The sequence below is a fragment of the Amphiura filiformis genome, chromosome 9 (assembly GCF_039555335.1).
Source record: "Amphiura filiformis chromosome 9, Afil_fr2py, whole genome shotgun sequence".
NCBI classification, from domain to species: Eukaryota; Metazoa; Echinodermata; class Ophiuroidea; order Amphilepidida; family Amphiuridae; genus Amphiura; species Amphiura filiformis.
In genome coordinates, this window is record NC_092636.1 from 39,836,470 (window position 1) to 39,861,433 (window position 24,964).

The 24,964-nt window shown below is 35.5% G+C and overlaps 2 protein-coding genes across 3 annotated transcripts in view; one reads left to right on the top strand and one right to left on the bottom strand.

Moving 5' to 3' along the window:
• LOC140160982 (zeta-sarcoglycan-like) overlaps window positions 1–12,541 on the top strand; it is a 91,811-nt gene extending 79,270 nt beyond the window's left edge. For both annotated transcript variants that reach the window (XM_072184339.1, XM_072184338.1), the window contains exons 3-8: window positions 2,474–2,575; window positions 4,941–5,031; window positions 6,131–6,250; window positions 8,644–8,716; window positions 9,524–9,647; window positions 10,315–12,541. In XM_072184339.1, the coding sequence (XP_072040440.1) occupies window positions 2,474–2,575; window positions 4,941–5,031; window positions 6,131–6,250; window positions 8,644–8,716; window positions 9,524–9,647; window positions 10,315–10,479 (675 nt within the window). In that variant the 3' untranslated portion in view covers window positions 10,480–12,541. The remainder of the gene's footprint in view (window positions 1–2,473; window positions 2,576–4,940; window positions 5,032–6,130; window positions 6,251–8,643; window positions 8,717–9,523; window positions 9,648–10,314) is intronic.
• An 8,214-nt stretch (window positions 12,542–20,755) lies between these two features.
• LOC140160986 (dolichyl-phosphate beta-glucosyltransferase-like) overlaps window positions 20,756–24,964 on the bottom strand; it is a 29,059-nt gene continuing 24,850 nt past the window's right edge. Inside the window, exon 9 of the mRNA XM_072184347.1 lies at window positions 20,756–24,724. Coding sequence (XP_072040448.1) covers window positions 24,606–24,724 — 119 coding nt within the window. The 3' untranslated portion in view covers window positions 20,756–24,605. The remainder of the gene's footprint in view (window positions 24,725–24,964) is intronic.

The window sequence follows — 24,964 nt, forward strand, 5'->3', positions numbered from 1 at the left end:
TTAAATGCAAATGTTACATGGCAAGAGAAAATTATAGAGGGCTCCTGCAGTCCGTATAACAGTAATTCATATAACACCACTGGTGCTCAGTTAGATTTATGCAAATTAAATTTTAATTAGCATAACGAAGTAAATATTCATAAATAAAAAGTTACCGTTTCGTTGAATGTAAACTCAGTACATGCATATAAACTTGCCATTGGTTTTTAGAAGGGAATCTGCCTTTATCCTTGCCCAACCCAAAAATGCTCAACGGTCCATGCAAATTTGCTGCTTGGCAAGAACCCCCGGGATACTACCCGACCAGGGGAGCTTCGCAAACTAACCTGCGGTACTCATTACAAGTCAAGAGGCTGGGGGTGCAAAGCCTTACTGTGACCTACCCATAATGGGGAGCACCATTGGACGCAACATTACTAGGCCTTTCAAATGTCTGCTTATACTCACATTTTTCTAAGATATAAATTTCATGGTGTTGAAACAGATTGTAGTTCAAACGTTGACAACTCTATATAATTTGCATTATTCATTAATCATTTGAATAACAATGGTCACGGGGTGAATAAACTCCAGCGGATTAAAGCAAGTGAATAACCTACCAAACCACTTCAAATACAATTGTCAATTGAGATCAATTCTGTATTGATTTGATTAAATCACTTGCATTTGTCATTAAATAGACTCGCACGCAGGACACATAGGAAGAATATTACACTATCTCGAGGTGTTTTTATTTTGGGAAAACCCCACAACTTTTACAAAATAATACATCAGTTTTTTCCATTTGGTTTTTTTGGAAAATGAATACACTTTTACAACAAATTCGTTTATTTTTGCTCGCCGTATATGTAAGATAAGCGGTTCAAAACAGACCAAATCCATAGATAATCGGTGTCTTGTTGAGGTATGGTTAGCATGTTAGTCGCTCCGAGCGAGACCCGAAAAGGTCTCGCCTTCGAGCGACTAACATGCTAACCATACCTCAACAAGACACCGATTATCTATGGTAATGGTCTGTTTCTCACCCTTTATCTACTATGTAATTGTGTTATCTTCAGTGGATATCACACCAGTATGCTGGTGTAATTGTGTTATCTTCAGTAGATAGCACACCAATATATTGGTGTAATTGTGTTATCTTCAGTAGATAGCACACCAATACTGGTATAATTGTGCTATCTTCAGTAGATAGCACACCAATATACTGGTATAATTGTGCTATCTTCAGTAGATAGCACACCAATATACTGGTATAATTGTGTCATCTTATCTTCAGTAGATAGCACACCAATATACTGGTATAATTGTGTCATCTTCAGTAGATAGCACACCAATTTACTGGTGCAATTGTGTCATCTTCAGTAGATAACACACCAATATACTGGTATAATTGTGTCATCTTCAGTAGATAGCACACCAATATACTGGTATAATTGTGTCATCTTCAGTAGATAGCACCCATATACTGTTGTGATTGTGTCATCTTCAATAGATAGCACACCAATATATTTTTGTAATTGTGTTATCTTCAGTAGATAGCACACCAATATATACTGGTGTAATCTTCAGTAGATAGCAGATTTGTGTTATCTTGGTAAAAAGCACACCTCACAGGAGTTCTAGTGCTATCTTAAGATTGCAGCAAATACATACTGGCATTGGTGTATTACCACATTTAATATTGAATGAATTGAAGTGTATTCGTTAAGTGTTTTTCTGAAAGTATTTGAGTGCAGCTTTAAATTTGACTTCTTCGTCTTACAGGAAACTTAACCTCAATCTTGAGTGGATCGCAATATTTGTTTTCCTGTGACTTTAAAAAGACTTTTTTCAAAGCGTAATATTGTGAGATGTTGAGCAAGAAACACATTTTAGAGAACAAAGTGTGTGATTTCAATGTGGAGGGGAAGATATAGGGAAGTATGGGAGCCTTAACTTGCTTCTTACAATAATATTGATGTTTAAAACAATGAACACCTTCAGAAATCATGTTAGCCTTATTTTACTGTTTGGTTGTGTTTTGTTTTTGGTAAATATTGATGTTTCCCCTCTAAAGTTGTAAAAGTGACAAATGCAGAACTTTTTGATTTGAGCTAGCTCTACTTCAATTAGTCACAGCAACAGCAGCAAGTACTTGGTTCTCATATAAAATCAGACGACCTACATGTAGACCAGGTCAAATAAAGTTAATGGGGTCTTTCAGTATCAGGAATTGTAAACAATTGTAAACAAGTGATCTTTTAGTGAAAATATGCAGATGCTCATCATGTCAATGATGATGGTGTGATGAAGAGGATAATAATGATGATGATGAAAATAACAATGATTTTGATGATGATAATTATGATGATAATGTTGATGGTCATGAGTATGATAAAGTGAAGATGGTGATAGTGATGGTGGCACACTGCAATGATGACGACAGTGATGATGGCAATATTGATGATGGTATTTTGTTCTTTTGTCATTGCAGTCAGGAATGGGCAAACTGCGTATTACTAGTGATGGAATAAAAGTGGATGGTGAAGCAGAGTTTCTCAAATCTATATACACAGCTGAAATAAGATCAAGAAGGGTAAGTAGCACATCCAAACTGATGTCATTTTACATATTGTTGGGACTTAAGCATACTGACAAATACCTATTACTATAAAGCGTTCCTATAATAAGGAACTGGGGAATAACATTACCCTCAATATTCGATATAATACAAAGGGACATGTTATAGCTACCTGTTTGTCTGTACGAGAAAACCACATGAATGTGTGGTTTTCTCCATATCCATTCTTGTACACCTTATTTTGTTTGTTTGAAAATAGTCTGGGGCCTCTGAAGTTTCATAGTGTACACATGTGTGACCAGAGATTTTTTAATTATAATCAGGGCCCCTTGAAGATCAGTACCAGAAACTGAAGGGGTTACCCTGGTTACAAAAGAATAAATAAATATTTGAAAGTTACCACCGTTACAATTTTTTGATAAAATACAATCCTTGTTACATGTTTTTTTTAAATTTTATAAAATTTAAAAAAATACAGTTTTTCTAGAAAATAGCCATTTAAGACCCCCCACACACAATTCACATTCAATCTTTGAAAAGGACTCTTTTTTCGTGTTTTTCCGGTCACACATGTATACGCTTTGAAACTTGAGTGGCACCCAGGGGATATTAATGGTCATCCCAGTCCAGATAAAGTAGCCTAGCTTTTTTCATCTCTATTTTGGTGTGGTCTACTGTCTAGCTTTACCTGAGCACTGTCTTTGATATCCATGTATTGTATATAAACTAATAGAGCAGCTATGCAATCCAGCAGCTTATGCTTACTTTCTGCTTAGATGATATGTCATTCATTTAACTTGCTTATATTAACCTTTTGAATAAATAAATGCCCCCTGATATGGTCCCTAGTAAGCATCCCCTAATAAGCACACCCCTAATAAGTGCCCCTAATAAGCACCCCCAATAAGTACCCCTAATAAGTGCAAACCGCAAAAGCCTGTTGAAGCCCCTAGCGGAGTCCAGCTTTGCAGTGCAACAACCGCTCCAGTTAGTTACACTTAACCTCTTCAGTAAAAAGAAATGAAAACTCTGATCCAGATTGAAGGCAGATAACTGTAGTGCACCTACTCCAACAGCCTAAATGACACTGAATACAAGATGCAATCAATGTAGATGTAAAGTGACTTACTCAATCCCGTTTAGATCTAGATTGAAATAGATTAAACTTTCATGTGAACAGACCTCATCGTATCAACACCTGTCTTGTATCGGTGAGATAAATCAAGTGAAATGAAAACTTTGATTTATTCTTGAGATAAATCAAACTTACCATGTACTTTTACTCGGTAAAAGATTTAAAATAGCTTGCCACTTCCTTTTGACAGAGAATTTAGCACCTGTTTACGAGATAGTTTCTGTCTCCTCAAAGTGAGATTGATCTGAAAGGGAGTGTTTTTCACTTAATAAGGAAGAATATTGACTTGTTTGTCTTGGTTATTTGATCAAGGTTATATTTTAAGGTTTGCAGTCCCTGGATTTCAGTGAAATTGACTGGATTTTATGTTTAGGCATAAAAAACATATCGACTGAGTAAGGTTTCATCTCTCTCTCTCTATCCTCCTCCCTTTCTTTCTCTCTCTCTCTCTCTCTCTGTCTTGATCAAAACATGGACAGTAGTATCTATCTCTCTCTCTCTCTGTATCCCTATATCTCTAGTACTCTGAGCTTTATCATACTCTATATCTATCTATCTCTGTCTCTGTCTTTGTATCTGTCTCTCAAACTCTAGCTGTTTCCCCAGCCCCCTGGCTCTGTATATCCGCTGGTACTCATGCTTGTCATCAAACTTTGAAAACACCCCCTTTTGCATCTCATTTTGTGAACTTATCAGAAAAAAACAGACTTTTTTTAGCAATGTTGTGAATTTGTGTCCTTCTACAATATTCTTTTATGTTATAAACAATATTTCAAAGGTATACTTTTCTTGACAGAAAAGCATATGACAAGTTCTGCAACCGTTTGTGCATTGTTCTTTCCCATTATAAGAATTTTCGAGCAATATTATGAGCATGATGAATAATTGAATATTCACATACATTTTACTAGTAGATTCATAGATGAAGAACACCCTATTTTTGCAATTTCATGAATGTGTTTTGAAAAATTAACTTGGACTTGAACCCAAATGGATTTTGTTTCTTCAGCAGAATTCGAGTGTCCACGAATGCACGGAGTGTGGGGGCCGAGGAGGCTGTCTCTCTCTCTTTTACTATCTGTCCAATGTAAATGTAATGTCCATGTTTTGATCAATTGCTCTTCTATTTCTTGCGCTCTGTTTATGTAGCCCTGTCTGTATCTTTACGTTCATTCAACCTTTCATTTTTATGTACTTGTCCAAACCTTTACTCTAATCATTATGATTTTATTACTCTCATTTCAGAATAGAGCGTTACAATTACAATCATCACAAAATATAACACTCAATGCAAGGAGTAATGGTTTAGGAAATGTTACTTCAAGATTTGTAGTAGGTAAGATGAAGATAATACTCTTGCTTCGCAACAAGTTCGGTAGCGACGTAGGTGCGTATTACGTTGCTCGCAGTTTTGAAACGCGCACAGAGCATACTCACACAAGTACAAGTAAGGCTTGTTTGAATGCTTGTGTCACAACCGCGAAAAAGCATTGACGTCACTACTGAACTTGAGGTGAACCAACATAGAGAGCATGCAATTAAATGAGAAAATTCAGAAACCACAACTTTAACCATAGTTCTTACCCTAGCATACCTACAAGCTTGGACTTGAATCCAAAATGGAATCAAGATATTTAAGAATCAAGTTGATAATTTACTCAGAGATTGAATTGGACCAGCATTGACATTACCTGGCTTTCTTAATTTAGGGGTAGCAAAGGGGGAAATGTTACGAGCCAAGGAGACAAATACATGACATTCTCTATTAACTATCTGTACAGTTGGGGGACTCAACTGGGCTTTGTGTCCTGATTGCGAGCCTCTGGTTACCCCAGTATCAAATGTTGATGTACACAAACTTGGATGAGACTGGTACTTGACCTGGAAGACAGGACCTTGATTTTAGCTTACTTAACTGCATGCTGTACATGATGGACATTCTCCATATAGACAGTTGTGGGATTAAAAGGAGGTCTCCTGTAAAGTTGGTGGAAAGGGGTCTTGTGTCCCAACTGAGGAGCTCTGGTTATCCTAGACTCAAATGCTGACAAACACTTGAAATGGACTAGTCCTTGACTATAACTTGGACTGTAATCAGATTTCACTGGACTCTCATGGATAGACTTGGACTCAGACAAGGGGGACTTTACACCAAGCTACCGCTGTGTGTAACAAGAGTATTAAATTCAGCTACTTAGAAGCCTCTGCTACAAGGAGTATACTGCTGGTTCTAATTATAAGAAAAAATATCTGAGGGGGAGGGGAGCTCATGGGTGAGCTGATACTGTCTGCTGTTTCATTGTCAGATGATTTTGAAGTACAATGGATGTATTTAAAAACATAGATAGTTCTACACTCTATCACTATATCTCACATCTGTATAATGCTTAAATTATTATAACTTCTTTTACCTTTTTCTTTTTGTGCTATTACAGGAAATAGAAACCTTGTTTCACACAATGAAAGATTTATAGTGTACGATACTAGAGATAACATGTTATTTTATGCTGACCAAAATGAAGTAAAAATAGGAACTGAAAAATTAACATTTACAGGTGAGTACATAGGGCTATTACAGTTGAAATACATACACCCCTATGGAAGACATGACCTTGATCTCCCACACAGGGAGTGTAAATTTTAAATGGAGTTACCTGAATGGGTGACTCCATTTGCAAGTTATATACCCAAAGTATGGACGATTAAGGCATGTCTTCCATAGGTTGTGATTTGATTTCAACTGGATTACCTAAATTCAAATTCTTATTACAAACATTTACAGATGCTACCATTCTGAAGGGAGCATGGTGGCCTAACAGTTAAGATGTTAGACTCAAGGTGGTCACAAGGTTGTGGGTTCGAATCCTGTTGGGACCAATGTGTTGTGGCACAATCCTCGAGTCAATTTGAAATGATAAGAAAGACGTCAAGTTAGTAATTTCTCCAGATATTGTGTCCATGTGAACATATTGCCACAGTACATTGTATTGCCTTGAGTGGACCCACAAATCTTTATGTTTGTACACAGCCTTCCATTGCCTAAAGTGTTGTCCTATGCTGTATGAATGTATAATAACCACGGGAAAATATGTCCAGTTCAATAAGTGCCTCTAAGGCATTTATTAAATCAGTCAAAAAATACAAGAAATATGCATGGTCATAGTTTGTTTGTCTTGTTTGGAACAAACTGAATAATGTATCTGTTAAATATGCCAATGCTTACCCTAGAGGTGTCATATCATAAATAAACTTATGTAAATGATGTATAGCTCTATGCTGATTCAATCATGGGTTACTAAAATGGTGGATACTCAGGGAGGACACTCCTATTTGGGCTATTCCAGTTGAAATCTATACACCCTCTATGGAAGACATTACTTTAATCTCCCACACAGGGGGTGTGACTTTCAAATGGAGTCACCTATTCAGATAAGATACATTCGAGCATTTTGACCTCCACACCACATATTCTTGTAACTTTTTTGATCCTGGTGAAATAAACTGAAACTGAAACCCCATTTGAAATTCACACTCCCTGTGTGGAACATTAAGGTCCTGTCTTCCATAGATGGTGTATGGATTTTAACTGGAATGGCCCATTGCTGCATCACATACCCTCAAATGTTGCGCTTTCTCCGAAAATTTTAAAGTGTTCACAATCAATGTTTGCTCAATTTTCCAAGAGGAATATGCAAATGTGGCAAGTGTCATCAAGAGAAAGGAAGGAGGAAGAAAGGGGGAATGATCCCGGGGGTGGGGGTGGCCACTCATGTATAAAAGTTGTAAGCATCCACATGAATTGACTTTCAAAAATGACCCTAAGCGAGGAAGTCAAAGTTTTGGCAAACTAACCCCAAACAAGGATTTTACTCAAATAAAAACAACCAAAGCGAGGAATTGGCTTGAAATTTGCCCCTAAACAAGGTGTTGGTATGAATTCATTCAGTGATGATGATTGGCTCTCCAAGGCGCTGTTGAAGTCGGCTCTGAATTATTAAAAATCTAGTGTGTAAAATCGCTCGGAAACCACTCTTTTGTGTCGAATAACTTGATAAATAATTATGTCAATACTAATGGCTGTTAATTGGGTAATTTTAAAAACCTACCCTAAGCGAGGGTCGTTCTTTAAAAAAAACACCCCTTCCAGTAAATGAGCGTTTTGAGACCCTAATCGCAGATCAAGTCAAGTCAGTCAAGTCAATCAGTCTTTATTTCATTCAAAATACACAAATACAATAACAGCTAAACAACACATTTGAATGAGGAGATGCTCAGAAGGCCAAAAAGGCCTGAACAAGCACCCCCTTAACCTTAGCCTACGTTTCTTAATTTGTCTAATAAAATACAATTACATACATACAAACACCCCCACCCTCTTTCATACATTCATGTAGAACGAACTAAGCAGGAAAAAATGATGAATAAAGAACATGCAGAATATAAGTGTAAGACAAATTAGGATTTCATAACATATGCTCACGTATATCGCAAAAAGAAAGCTGACATTTTGTGAATATAGTATAGAAGCTAAGAGATCGGTTAATTTTAATCGATTTTTTTTGTTTTAAAAGGAGAAAAATAAAACTAAGTAAATCAAAACTAAGAGGTATTAAGTGTACATTTCCATAAGGTTTGTTTTAATTTGGGATCTAAAGAGTTTTACTGATGTAGCCGTTTTGGCGCATCTGTCGATCGAATGCCATTTTCTTGGCCCGGCGGTTCTTATTGTCTTGTTAGCAAACTCTGTTTTTGTAAGACAGATCTTGTAATCTTCTGCGCAGATCCTCGTTTTGCTTTTCAAAACCACCCTCAATCTGTGTTTTCTTTCATGCGGATGCTTACAAGTATAATTCTGAGTGCCCCGGAATGAGGAATGTGGGAAAAAAGGAGACAAGAGAGAAATTAGGGAATGATATGATTATTTTCTTTATTTGTTTAATTATTTCAGGTAGAGAAGGTGCAGTGTTTGATAGTGCAATACAAACACCTTCAATAATAGCTGAATCTGGTCAAAGTCTAAGGTAAGTGAATATATAGCAATCATAAACTATAATGGGGACAACCCATCAAAAAAAAACTCAACCCCCAACCCATGATAAAAAGTGCAACAAATTTTAATGTGTCTCTGTTATATATTGAATGTGTCTGTAGGCAAATTGCTATGCATCCTGAAAATGTGAAATGTACGTTTCTTATGTTCTAGGTACACAAGATGTATTGTGGTATTGAATGGCTCTTGAATAGCATAGGGGCGGCCATGTCCACTCCACTTTTTTGCAAATTAGCAACATTTTTTGAATTTTTAGGTTAAAACTTGCTAATTGTAACATGTGTCGCTCCTTTGGCTGCTCCATTTTTTGTCACCTTGCTACGCATCTGTTTCTGATGGTGGCAAGCATGAACTCATGAATTTTGAGACACAGAAATTATTTTTTTTGTCAGACGATTTTTTTTTACTTGATGGAATAAGTCAAGATTTTTTCAAAAAGTTTTCTGTCTGAATGTTTGGTACAGTCGTCCAGACGAGGACAAGCAAACAATCTGTTGTTGTTTTTGCCTGATAAACCAACATATTAAAACTTTAGCCTTACCATATCTTGATAGTTTTCTCTCTGATAAATTAGTGTAAGAATAAAAAATACATTGAAACAAATACTGAAATATGATGCATCAAATTTAATTGCAAGCATTATTCCAAATGTCACCTTTTCTGACCATACTACCCACATAAACACTTATTAAATTAATATAAATTGATTGAATTACATGCACCGCATTCTATCATTTGATTTTATTGTTGACCATTGACATTTTTCTTTGCCTTGCAGTATTGAATCATTAACAGGTAAATTAAATATAGAAGCACCTGAAGGTATACAACTTCGTGGCGGAGCTGGCCAGATAACAGCCTCATGCCTAACGGGCCTTAATTTCCAATCAACACAAGGCAAAGTAAGTATTGACTGTTTGCAGCACAAAAGAGCTAACTACATGGGCTTCTTGGAGCACAGAATGGTTAACCGCCTTTGTTTAACCTTAGTAGTTATCCACTATGTGCACCAAGCAGCCCATGCAGTTGATATAGTAGCATATAGATAAGTCAAAGTGAATATCCATTGGAAAATACAAAATTGTACACATCATAGACCCTAAAAATCATGGAAAAAAAAAGACAAAAAATATCTTTTCTTTTCTCCATGTTTGAATCTTTAACTATTGTTGTTTACAAAGCTGTGACACCCATCAACAATATTGGCCAACTGAGCGGTGTAGCTAACAGGCACCATTTGATATAAAATCCTGTAATTTCATTTTCAAGCTTTTTGATGTAATTTTTGGTCGTAAAGAATAGGACCTTTCAACATTCTTATTTAGATAAAGAAGTGGAGCAGAACAATTTGGCTGATGCAGGATTTGAACCAGTGATGTATTGTTCACAATACTAAAATAGGTTGTTTTATAAAGCAGTACTAAAAAGGAAATTGTTGGGGATAAGATTTTTTTTAACTTTCATATCTTTCATTTTTAACTTGACCTTAAATCATTATATATGTGTTTTCTGATAATATTTGGGTGTTTTCTTATCATTATTGTCTATATTTGTTTCTTGTTTCTGCAGATTTTATTAGATTCACCTAGGATAGAACTTAAGAATTTACCCACAGGAAGTGCCGGTACTAGTAACAGTCAAGGAGTGTTTGAACTCTGCACATGTGAAAATGGACGCCTTTTTCTAGCACCACCTGAGTCTGGTTGCCAGGCAACAGTTGACCTTTGCACTTGATCCTTGCTCCACACCACCTTATTTAGTCAGTTTAGGGAAACAATAAGGCAGTGATTGGTTTGTACCATCATTGTCTTAGCTATAATAGTCCATTTGGCTTTTGTGAGACAGTAGCATCCACATGTGATAGATGCGCAACCACTTGAAGGTGGGGTATCTGTAGGGCACAGTCACTTTGTGCCACATTATGATGAGCTGTCTTTGATCATGTGTGTATCACACGGATGCTACTGTCTGGAAGAAGCCGAATGGACTATATGGGCAGTATGTAGTTTAAATTTTTGTGAGTGCATCTTCCACCGTTGCATGTATAATGACTCCTGCATTCTAATGGCATGAGAATTTTCAGGTTTAAACCTGAATTCCGGCTTTTTTTATTGTCCAAATATCCATACTTTCTTTTAATTTCAGCCCATTTTTGGCCTTTTTAGCCCAATTTTACACACTTTTTCAGGCTTTTTCAAACACTTCAGGTTTTTATAGATGATCATTCTCATGCCAGTGGACTCTACATAGTATTATCTGGAATGGGTTATTTCAGTTGAAATCCATACATACATGCTTTATGGAAGACATGACCTTAACCATCCACACAGGGAATGTGAATGGGATTACTTGAATGGGTGTCATGGTGTGGAAGATTAAAGTCATGTCTTCCATAGGGGGTATATGAATTTCAACTGGAACAGCCCAATGAAGGATGTAGGATACATTTCACATGCACCAATAAAATAGAGAAACACACAAAGAATGAACTACGTACTGATCGATCCATACCGAGTCTTTTCAGATGTGAACAACCTTGCATGTATTAATGTCATTCCCTGATTCAGTGCCACATGATCAAGAAAAAGGGATTTACTTTATTTGTTTCACTTTTCTGGGTCATGGAATATAATGAGTTAAAGTAACAAAACCATACACTCAACACTCAGGAAGGGCATATGATTGCAGCCACAAAGTTCTTGTAACATTCAACACTGTTTTGGTTATGATATCAGTGAGTAAGTTGTTCTTTAAAAAAAACCATCTTTGTCTCAGAATAAAATGGAAAAAACAAATACAATTTCTTTTTAAGTTGATGAATAAGGCAGGATTTCTTTTTGATTTTGTTTTTAGCTTTTTTAGGAGGCCCTGCATGGCTTAATTTTTATTTTTTTCAAATCAAAATTAAAATACTTTAATTTCAGATTTTAAAAGTTGATGCACAAAATCATAATTTTTAAAAGCAATTGACAGAGTTTATTGAGACAAACTCTTATTGAGCTTTATACACTTGTAAAGAGCCACATACTGTATTGTTGTACACAGAATGGGCTGTTCCAGTTTAAATCCATGTCCCCCTATGGAAGACATGACGCTAATCTTCCACACAGTGGGTGTACAATGTACACTGATGAACATGTAGATTTCAAATTAAGTTGTCACACATTCAGGTAACCCTATTTTAAATTCACACTCCCTCTGTGGAAGATTAAAGTCATATAATGTCTTCCATAGGGGTGTATGGATTTCAACTGGAATAACTAGTGTCCTTTGTTTTTAATGGTCTTGATGCAGAATGCTCAGGTCTGGGAATTACATTGTTCGTACAAAGGCTGTTCACTTCTGAAAAGTCTTACATAGTTTGCATTATTTTATAATAATTGTACATATCTAACACAAACTATTTGTACAAATTGTATTTGATGATATTTTGCACTCTTTCATACTTTCTACATTTGTATATTTGTTAAGTATAAATGTGTATCGAGACTTGAGAAGAAAGTCTTTAATTCAAGATAATGGGATCCAAAATGAATGTCTTCTTGTTTGTCTTTGTATTCAAGCAGGTTATAATTTGTCAAACTTCTCAAACTTATTCAATTAGAAGTAATTAATGGTTAGGTAAGATTTTGTTTTAAGGAATCGGATATTAACGTTTGCACAGTATTTTTTGTGGGAGCTGAGAGTACATCAGACATATCGAATTGCATTCTGAATATGAGGATGTCCTTCTGATATCAAATAGTTTAGATTTTTCGCAATATAATACAAATTATTAAAATTTGATATTTTTTTTAATTTTGATATTTAACAGTCCTCAAGTAAACTTTCTAAATCTAATAATATGTACTTAAAGTGTATGTAGGTAGGATGAAAAGCAGATGATCAAAAGAAACTTTTGACCTTTCATATTGAATTTTTTTGTTGGTGTTTGGAGAAAAAAATCCATATCTTCAATACGAAAGGTCACAATTTTCAATTGATCATCGGCTTTTCATCCCAGCTACATACACTTTTAGTACATATCATTAGATTTATAAAGTTTACTTTGAGGACCATTAAATATCAAAAATATCAATTTTTAATCATTTGCCATAAAATGTGTACTATATCGTGAATTAAAAAAAAATTGAAATCAGAAGGACATTCTTCATATTCAGAATGCAATTCGACAAGTCTGATGTGCTCTCATGACCCACAAAAAATACTGTCCAAACGTTGCTACCAGAGCCCTTAAATTGATGAAAAAAGTTAAACTACAAGTATGTTGATATTTGTCATTTGAACATGAACAAAACCATGTCCAGTCATATACCTTATTCATCAACATCATAAAAGGGTACCGATTGCCTTTAAAGAGCTTACAATCCCCCCAGGTACGCAAAATTATGTAAATCTCCTGTGCTATTATATTTTGCTATTAGTTGTAACTTGCAATAAGTGCTGTAAGACAGCCAGTATATTCCCTCCCACAGAAAAAAATTGGGCTATTACAATTGAAATGCATAATATACCCCGATGGAAGACCTGACCTTACTCTCCCACACGTACATACAGGGGTTGTAGATTTCAAATAGAGTCACTCATTCAGGTAACTCCATTTGAAATTCACACTCCCTGTGTGGACCCTGTGTGGAAGATTAAGTTTATGTCTTTCATAGGGGGTGTATGGATTTCAACTGGAATAGCCCAGAGCAGGATCTGCTTTATTATTTACTTGTGAATATTGCATTTTTTTTATGTGTGGGCAGCAGTATTATAATGTATGTTTGTATTATATAAATCATTTGTTCAAATATGTTGCATGTCAATGTTATTGTACCCATTAAATGTAGACTGAAATGCAATCAAATTGCTTTCTAGTAAACAGTAGGATTTTTGCCACCATGTACATGCATGTAAGGTGTGCGCAAAATGTCCATTATAAATCATTTTTATGCACAGCATTATTCTTGTTTTAAAGTCTTGAATTTTTATCAGTATTATTCACTATTATCACTATGTAGATGTTTATTGCAGATCAACATGTGCATATCATCTGTTTGAGTGGGCATGTAGGTATCAAACCAGTACATATATTTCCCATATTTGGTTGCATACAAAAATGATATATTAGATCACAGAGGTAGAAATTATTTTTCTTATTTTCTACCTCTGTAATTAGACAAATGGTGTTAATTTCCTAAATGAGCAAATCAGTTGGTACATTTAGACAGCTTTCTCCTGTGTATTACCATAGACCCATGTACATTGTAACTGTTTTATACAATAGCCCCATGACCAGAAATTGCCTATATGCTAAAAATACAAATTGTCCTCTCAAATAATTACATATCAGTAGACCTGAATTGTATTCTTTATTCCTGTATTCTTTACTGGTATGTCTTGCATTTGAGACTAAATACTTACCTATTCAGCTTGCATAGTCTATCCTTCCTGTTATCTTTAGTCCTGATAGAGGGAAGAGTCCATCTTGGAAGATGAGCAACTAGTATCTTTCATCACTTGAATAATGTTTCTTTCAAGAACATGTTTGAGAACTTGTTTGTGTCAAGAACATGGTTTTGTTTCAATTATGTGGTTTTTTTGTCAAACACATGGGCTAGAATTAATGTAGGGATTCACTTTAGGACTGAAATATGCACTGGGCCAATTATATATCCAATATATATGACACAAAATAGAGTTTGCTTCACAAAGATGTGCAATTGACCTTTGATAAATAAAAAGTTGCATCAAGTACACAAGTGTTTCCTCTTGGTCAATCACATTTGAAAAAAATTTTAACCCCTGAGCACTACCTGCCAATCTAACATTACCTCTGATTGGTCAATTCACCCCAATTTTGTGCGTGGTGAAATTATTCTAACAATGTTGCTGATTGGTCCAATTAATAATGAAATCTTCTTTTTGGCCAATCGGCAGGTAGTTCTCATGGGGTTAAGTCTTTGCAAAATGAATCATTAGAAGCAAGTTTAGTGACCAATATATTGAACAGGTATGTGTAATCAATTTAACATGAATGTATGTTTAGAGTTGACCATAATATTGTATGTATATAAGTCATCATATCATTATGTGGCCTTGATAAACAAACTGCCATCAAAGTATTCCAATCATCTTTGGTTGATTAATAACCATGTGGTTGTCAACCTTTAATTGAAGGAGTAATGTATGAAAATTATATGAAAAAATCATCTAAGATATGTGGCATGTTATGGTAAAAGATACTCTATGAAGGGACTGACAAAAACTTTTTTGGTTAGCATCAGCTAAAACTAGTTTAATCCCACCATGATCCCACATGAATTGTGTAATAGAAATGGATTATTGACTCATTTTCTCTTTAGAAGTTGTAGATTGATTGGTTTCAATGTGTAAAATGTGTATATCCATATCAAACGGATGCACTTGATGGCAGCTATGTGTGCGCTTGAAATAAATACAAGTGGCGGTCACTTCAAATCATCATCAAGTCACATGGCTTAGGAATACAGAGAACATTTCTAAACCATGTGACTTGGAGATGATTTGAAGTGACCTCCACTTGAGATGAGTCTGGTATTTATTCCTAGCTATTATGTAAAAAGAGACCTGTGTAGCAGCTGACAAGTGAATTCTTTTGATATGGATATACACATGTACAATTTTTTTCTCACCATATAGGTTGATAAATATCACACATAACGATGCAACAAAATATATGTGACATATGATCAAGGGGAATGAGTCACATATGTCAGGGCTGCGACCCTGGTCAAAAATGAGTTTTGCATATGTTTCTAAAGAGGACATTAGAGCTTTCAGAAACTGAAAACCTCATGTTGATATGATTTTTCATTGCAAAGTTATGTCAATTTATCAATTGCTGAAAACAATATAAAACAAAAGAATTTTAACACTTTCTTTGCCAATATCTCAAAATCAATATTAGCGACATCCGACTCATTTCCCTTGATCGTGTCACATATATGCTCAATAGCAACTGAGAGAAGAAGATACTTCTCTGAGCAGCTTAAAATACTGTTTGCCATAACTTGTCACAATTTCATGTGTATGATGTAGTTTCTTAAGATATACTGTAAGTTTGACAAGTTAGTGAGATGCTTCTTGGAGTGACTTATATTCCTTTTGCCATAACATGTCACATATATTATGATGCTGTTTCTTACAATATACTTTTTCTCGTAAGTTATGATCTAGGAATATTTGTGAGGCGATTTTTTTTTTGTTCAGTTACAAGCCATTAATTAATAACCAATGAGTTTTGGATTGTGCATAAAACTATTGTCCAAGTGGTTGTTCCGTGCGTAAATATGCTTGAGTCTTGATGGAATCAGGTTCAAACATACTGCTCAAAAATATGCTGGCTTATATTAAAACAGAATGTGTTGTCTTTTTAAAGTTCAATGATAAGAGATTTTGATCTACGGAGTCTTTCAACTAGCTTGGACTGAAAGAGTTTTATTATGTAACACCTTGGTTGTATGTCATTGGACATCCATAAGGGGGGAAATGTGTTTGCTTGTTATCTGCAGCCTCTGTGTCTTAAGGTTTGGACGGTGTTAAAACAAACAAGCAAACAATAACAAGCTTCTCATTTTTTTGCCATTATAAAAAAAGTCCACATTTTTAGTTGTGATGGAAACAGTAAACTATTATTTTATAATAGCAAAGCTTTGGATCAGTCTGTTTGTTTGTTTGTTTGTTTAAACAGTTGCTCCATGTGGAGACGCACTTAGGTTCTGATGGGACCAGGCTCAAGCAACATGCTCAAATGCTGATAGCGAGCAAACATTTTTACCATAGATCAAGGGTAATATTCATCTTGTGTATTTTATTTTTTATTCACTCATGATTGGATATGTGTGTAAAAACAAGAATTGTAATGTAAGTTGTTATAAAAAGTAATTTGACCGATTTTGGACCATTGAATGTAACTTGAAAGTAAATTGATATATATGATGTGGTCATTGGAATGTAACAAGGTAGTGTGAGTTAAGACTATAAAGTTATCTTGTGCACTGTGTGGTCATATCCATGAAATATTTTTCCAATATGCAGCTGTGATATGTTTTGCTTATATGTAAATACTGTGCATGATTTGTTTGCATGTATAGGGAGAAACATAGACCCAACAAACTTAAGATATGTACGTACAAAAGAGTTAGACCAGATCTAAAGTTAGACCTGGTCTAAGTGGAATTTAGTTCCATCAGGAATGGTCCTCTACTCTTATTTCCTTCCTAGAATGGCTAGCAAATTCTAAAAATTTAAATGAAAAGTTCAAAAGTAAATGTACAGGAAATGTCATTTCTCCTGGGACTAAATTCCACTTAGACCAGGTCTAACTTTAGACCCGGTGTAACTCGTTTGTGTATACAGGCCTAAATGATTGTGCTCATCTATACATGGGAAAACTCTCTAAGCTTAAGCATTACTGTCTTGTGAATATGACCACTTGACAGGCCTGATAACTTCTACTTGATTGCTTAATTTATATGCAATGTGCTTGATTAGTTGTGTGCTGTACAATAAGAAAATAATCCCACCTCAAATTTGACATTCATTATTGTGTGCTCATGCCTAGCATGAACAAGTATGTGATGCCAAAGGACAAGTCGTTTTTTGACATATTTTAGGATTTAAACAAATGAAAAATGAAATAGCACATGGGTGTTAATATAGGGGGTCTATGGGCTAGTTAATGCAACATAAGCAGGGTCAATTCCTCAACATTTAAGTGCAATATTCAACATTAAAGAAATAGTACAATTCTTTTTTAAAATTAAGAAGTACCAATACCAGGGCAGAAGCTCCGCAAGATTTTCAGTATGGGGAGGGATGTGGGTCTGACAAAACCCAATGTTTTTGATGACCTGTTCTAAGGGTGGCCAAGCCAAGGAGGTGTTCCCACTGAGAGTCAGAAGTTGTCAAAAATAGGTAAAAAACAGCCGTTTTTCTGATCATATTTTTTTACTTCACCTGGAATAAGTGGGGGCTGAAGGGTATTCGAGCATCTACACCCAAATTATTAAGGGGGGCTGAGCCCATGTTAGGCTATTTGAGCCCACACACCCAAATTATTGAGGGGGGCCGAGCCCGGTAAACAGAAAATTAAGTGTGCAATTGAAAATGTTCACAGTAACGCAGGACCAAAGTGATGCCCACCAGGATTTGTTTGTCTTTGCCCCATCAGACAACTGACCCTGATATGCCACTGAACATGTAAAATACTTGGACCCCAAAAGGATTTTGACAAAAACCACACTGATTATGACACAATGGTGAAATAATACTTGTGTGACTGGGTAGTACACGCTGGACGACTGTCTGCATTCCATCAGTGTCATCCTAATATAATAATTGCAGATTTTTTCCCATCCAAATTGCTTTTTTTTACCCTCAACTTCTACTAACCATGTATGCATACCCAAGTTATTGAACAATCATGTTTATAAACAAATATATTTAAGTATAAATTGTATCCAAAGATTGATGAATGTTGACTTGACCGTCGTTTTAACCTTGGTTTGTAGGTAATACCCGAAACACGAGTTCATGTAATTGTCAAATGTGATGTGATCAAGAGTCATTTGTCACTAATATTGATTTGAGATATAGTGTTCACTGTTCAACTTCTTTTGTATTTTATTGCTCAGTGCAACACTAACATGACCATATCTCTGGAACCTTAAGTCCAATTATGATGGAGTTTTTAGCAAAATAAACCTCTGCAAATGGCACATCGAATGAATTTGAAAAATTAATTTTGATTTTGCTCTTGATCGCATCACATATTAGGTTGACAACATAATCCACCTGGGTGACTATGCTGTATTCTAATGCCAACAGCCTAACCCTATAATGAAAATAAAGCTAGCCTAGAATACAGCCTAGAATACAGACCCTCTCTACAGTGTTAACATGTGCCTTTGTGAGTATATTTAAGGTGCAGCTGCATACAGAAAGACTGCTGAAATGGTTAAAAAGCTTTGTTTACTGATTTTAATCAATTCCACTCATTCATATTACTGAAATAATATTGGAATGCTGCTCCAGGCAACGGGGAAAACACCCTGGTTTACGGGCTCGATTGACCCTGATTTTGCATTGTGGGAATTTTTTGTGTGCTAAAAACATGTAAAATCAACCATTTTTTGGCCAAAATTGATTGATTTTGACTGAAAATTTGTGAAAACATTTTCAAAAACATCAAATTTTTGCCAAATTTGTCACAATTTGGGTGATATTTTGGGGTCATTTTAGCCTCCAGGAAAAAAATCTGGACTGACCGACTGTACTTGGAAAGTCTGTCCATCCGTAAAACAGGCTTTTTTTGCCTTTATGCATATTAGTTAAGTTTTTAAAATTAGTTTAGTTTATTTATTGTGCAAGCTTTCAATGTTCTTTTTTTGTGTGGTATCTTTGTAAAATACATGTTTTTAAGGTTGTAACAATCTTGTTTCAAAATAAACTATGCTGCAAATTATACATTTTGTCTCTGCATTTGTTGATTTAAAAAATAAAAACAATGGCTATAAATGTAACCTTTAACAGCTTAGCCAGCTGTCAAAGCACTTAACATTATATTCTACTGCCACTAGGATATATCAAACCAATTTGCCACCAACAATAACAGCGTGTCTGTATGGCTTCTCCTGATAGCTCTCCATTTGCATTGAATTTGAAAGCTAATTTTGGCATATTTGGAGGACAAAAGCAGAAGTACAAAGTACCGACGCGGACATACACATTGTGCCGACTTTGAAGGCATGCATACGTGCAGCAGAGATGCAGCACTACGCAACATGCTGTTTACGAGCATGTTGTCACTTAGAGTGGACACACTGTAATGGGAAATCCTGAAATCTGGAAAAATCCTGAAGAATCGCACCCCTGTTAACAGCATGAATTAGTGGTATGGACCCTAGAACGGGTGCATATTGTAAAAAGATGATGAAATCCACCAAAGACACACAATATAACACACCAAGAAAAGATGTACCTAGAAATTAATTTCCATTTTATTAAAAGAAATTTTCCATGATTATCATCATACACAATTTTTAAGACAATACATATGTTTCAACACATATTATTCAAGTAAGTCTTCAGATAACACTTGGCTTCACTTAGGCCAAAAAAAGGTATGTCTCAAAGCTTGCAAAGATTTTAAAATCCAATGCAGGATCCGTTTTCCTACACTTTTATCCTCCCCCGACTCAAACTCAAGTAAAATAAGCTTGAGAAGAGTTGAGATGCTTGGAACTTTCAAAACTTGCATTCTTCGGGGGTGTGATTCATCAGGATTTTTTCTTATTTCAGGATTTTTTGTGGCCAAATTTAAGCAATTTTATTGATTTTTAGGCCGTTACGGTTTTGGGGTATTTTAGCCCAACTTCACGCTGTGTTTCAGGATTTTCTACTATCAGAATATTTCACAAGCTTTGAATCACACCCCTGATTCTTAATCACATGAAATATTTTCCCTATTTTGAAGTGTTAATTAAAGACAAATGTGCTACACAAAAATGTGTGCTTCAGCTTTGATACATACTCTTTTTAAGGAACTAATTCAGCCTATAATTATTATAAGTATAACAGAACAATTTTCAACTTTGAATTATATTTTGGTCATCTGCTATCTTGCCAAGGCATCTATAACTCAAGGAATGTAGCATTAATGTATTCAGACATTTCAATACTTGAATATTACTTGGTAATGGTACACTTCTTACATGATCTATAATAATCTTTGGTTTAAAAGGAGGACTTGAAAGGAAGCCATCTATATCCAAACTTTTAAATTGATAACTGAAAGTTGGTTCCTGTTCCATACATTTAGATCAGGGAGGTGGTGACTATTTCATTCAGGCCCGTATGCAGGATTTCATTGGGGGTGCTGATTTTGAAAGAATGGACTTTTTTCCGGGGGGCAATTCTGTGAAAAGTTGACTTTCTTCCCAAAATTTGGACCTTTTTGTCAAATGGTGTGTTGCACCCCCCACCGCGTGCACGGGCCTGATTTCATTATTCATTATTTGACATACTTTCATTATTACACACATCACTGATATGGGGTAATACCTAAATATGGATTACTGCATAAAATATCTTCATAAGCACCTTGTAACAATTGAACTACCGTATCATCTATAATAAACACCCTCTCTAAACAAACACTCACCAATCTTTTTTTTTTTCAACCATATGTTTGAAAAGTGTTGAAATTTTCATGCTATTTTGTTAAAGTAAGCTAACCACGATCTACACATGATTGGTAATTGCTAAAAGAGAAATTTGTCAAAGGGTTTGGCAAAAAGAGAAGTTGTTGCGGTCAGGAAGCGGGAACCAAGGAATCAACCTTCATTGGCCTAAGTTCTCCTGCATAAGTAATTATAAAATGTTGCTATTTGGACATCAATAGAGAATATGCAGTTATCCATCAGTAAACAGTGACACAATTTATTTATAACAATTTGTATAAAAATCTGAGACTACCTCTTAACTTGAGCATGATTTATTTAATCTCATACTATCAATAGTATCAAAACTACATAAAGATGCTTTAGACCTAGAGAAGATATATTACACCTCCCACAAGACATTTGTTCCCTGTACTGATTTGCTATTCAGTGCAACATAGGTCGATAGTGACAAAAAATACCTCAATTAACAAAGCTCATCAACCCTTGTAGGACGAGATAGATATCTATTTTCAGAGGTGTGAGTGACCACAGATAAAAAAGTCTGAAAACAGCTATGAAAAGTCTGATCAGGATTCTGATGATTCACAATCTGAAAATGTCATACAGATTATAGCCCAAAATTTGAGACTGGCCTCAGCATTTACATGCAGCACCATCTATTAAATTACAATATTCACATTTTTAATATAACATGGTTGCTTATTCATTTACATTGACAAACATGATTGGAAAAATAAACATAAATACTGGTCCACTTCAATATTGAATTGGACATCATTGAGGGTAGCAATACATGTATTTAGTCTAGCACAGAAATGTGTCTGTCCACATAGAAGTACAAAGCAAATAGACCTCGGAAACTGGAGGTATGAGAATAATTATTTCAGTGCAATGCTTCTTTGGAGCGGCAAGCGTTGTGTCACGTTCAAGCGTGTGATGCAAAGTATCGACCCCCGATGCCACAGATTTGGTGTGGACAGACTGTATACAGCTTTATTCTATTAGCTGCTTAAGTCCTCACTAGAGTCTTTACACTAGTCTAACCCATTAATATCTTATATAAAAGATACACTGCAGGATAGCCATCCCTGCTTTAGGGGGTTGGAGACAACTTCTCATGCAAGTCAACCCTTAAACAGTGAAATCCTGCACTTATAAATATTTAAAATACTGTCATAAGATACGTACATCCTGGCAATTAGCCAGATGTATGGTAGTCCAGAGTAAATCATTCCACAATCCAACATCCACAGATGATAAAATAATACAGATGAACCCCAGGTACAAGGTACAGTCCCAATATCACCCATTAATGAAGGTTACTTGTTCCATAAAGTGCAAGAAATGTTAAGGACACACCGCATATTTTTACTTTTTATTTTAACCAGAATAGCACAATGTGCTGTCTTGTGATATTTTATAATTAATATTGTTACTCAGAATGATAGTTATACTTTTGTGCACATATTTCTTTTTTGCATGCAAATGCTTTTCCTGGAATCATCATAATTATTGCCCCTGCCAATTATCATGCAAATGTGCTATTACAAATTGGCATGAAGGTGAACAACCAAACCACTCCACATTTTATGTACCGCAAAATGCGGTTAAAATATTCCACCCGCTTATTTGAGTTTGTTGCAGTTAGCACAGTACAAAGTAAAAGTATAATATTTTACAATATTTATGATCGGCTTTAATTCGATACCAAACTTGATAATCAAGTACATTTTATCATTGCAAAAATGCAGCTCAAAATTGCATTCCTTGCAGTGTAATTGAATGGGTCTTTGGATATTACATGTGAAAGTCCAATGTCGGCTAACAGACAAGCTGATACAACGTTAAGATAAAGCCCTGAACTGTGCTAGTCTCAATATTCTAATTGGAAAGGGAATATACATGTATAATAATGTACACACAACCATTTTTGATTATATCTAATACTGATATTTCGTCAAGTGCATTACATAGTGACGGACCTACACTGTATGGTAAAATCCATAGTGACGGATGTTGAGCTCTCAAAATAATTGCGCAAGACATAGTGACGTATAACTTTGGCAATCTATACATATGTGAGATGTACGATTTTACTACATTTGAATGTTTTAAAATATCTTTCAATGGTCTAATTTTAATAGACACATGAATTGCTGAACATTAATAGCAAGTTTATAATCTATGCCCAATACATTTTACCTATTCAATGTTTTCCCAATGCACAATTTTTGATGAATTTGCGATCAACATCCGTCACTATGTAATACACCCTGCATTTGACAGCTGTCACTATGTAATGTACCCGACGATTTAATTGGCTTTTTGCAATTTTGCTATGTTGCATCTGATAATCATCAGACTTCTTTAGACAACTGACCTGTTGAGCAGGTCACATAAAAGATGGATAAGAATGTTCATAATGGTCTGGGTACCATACATGAAAATCAAATAAATGACATCACAGTACCCCTTCTTATCAAGCCATGGTTGCTCCACTCTCTCCCAAATGGCTTCATTGTGCCACTGCTCCTCCTTGTCTAGGATAATTGCATTCTTTTTATTAATAGTCTTATTGGTGTCCATCAGGTGGAGGAATACAACATAGTTTTGAGCCTTGAATTGAGCCTCCTGTGTTGGATACCTCTGGCTTTCAAGGTTTGTTTTGTTTCACCAAACTAGGCAGCTAGTTGAGGAATCAGTTTACCATGAACTTCACTATTTTGCAAGACCTAATGCACTGGCCCACCGATCACGGAAACTCACCACCTGCGTCATGCGATGCTACACAGATTGATCGGCGATTGAGGTGCTGATGTGATAATGACATGATTGAATTAGCCAATCAAAACCCGACTTCATGTTCGTGCCATAAACTGCATCAAATTGGGCAAGGCGAAAGATCTTTGCAAATAGGTGTAAACCATAATACTTAGTATACCATGTGACCAGCCAAGCGGATCAGTTGCTTAAAGAAGTCTAATAGTACCAGATGCTACGTGACATGATGCAATAATAACACTATAGTCTGTATTTTATACCTCCAGTCACCGGCACTAGCTTTGAAGTTTAGCATTGCTGTGTTGGCTTGGCATGGTTTCTTGCTGTACATATGTGGCATGTTGATCGCGCGTGTAAATGTATGTACACGCACCAAGTAACGCAAAGCTAATGCAGAACACGCTAAACTTCAAAGCTAGTGTCGTTGACTCGAGGTAGATATATGGATTATAGCTTTGCTCATGGCACATTAAAATGATCCCAATCTTTGTTCCCAGCGCATAAATGCAATGATGGCACAAGCCCATGGCAGCCATTTTGGATATCTCAGGTGTACTCGCAAAGGATTAGTCCTCATTCCTTATAAACAGTATTTAAATACACCTTAACTGCTCATGCCATGGTGGCCATTATAGATGTGCAGGAAAGTAAATATTCCCATTTATGGGTTGTGTGCAAGAAGTGGTAAGTTCCACTATTAATTTAATCCCAAAATTGTGTGATTTCAACTGCTAGATGACTAGAGAGTATTCACTCATTTGAAAATATACACATATTGATTTACTACTATATTCTTTAGTTTAGATTATATTCTTTGATTGCTGTATAATATAAAATATACAAAAAAAAATTAAAACTAGCTTCTCTTTAGTCTTGTTTGTTGCTCTTTGCTGGTATTCTCCAGATTCTTAAGATATAGCGAAGACGGATTAGTAGAATATCTTTACCCATCTGGATCCAACTAAATACTGGAACCATTTTAGACCCTGTGAAAAGACAAGAAAAAAGGAGATTCAACACCCTTGGAAATCAAAAACTCTTGAAAAGAGGACTCTTACCTCAAATCTTGTACAATTTGAAAATTTGTCACCATCAGAACTTCTCCAACATTAACTGCTTTCAAAAGAACTCTAAAATCACATTCTGTATCTAACTTAAAATTGCTTCCACTATTGTGGTTATTGCTCTATCTACTTCATTTCTTGCCATGTTTTTTTCATATTGTT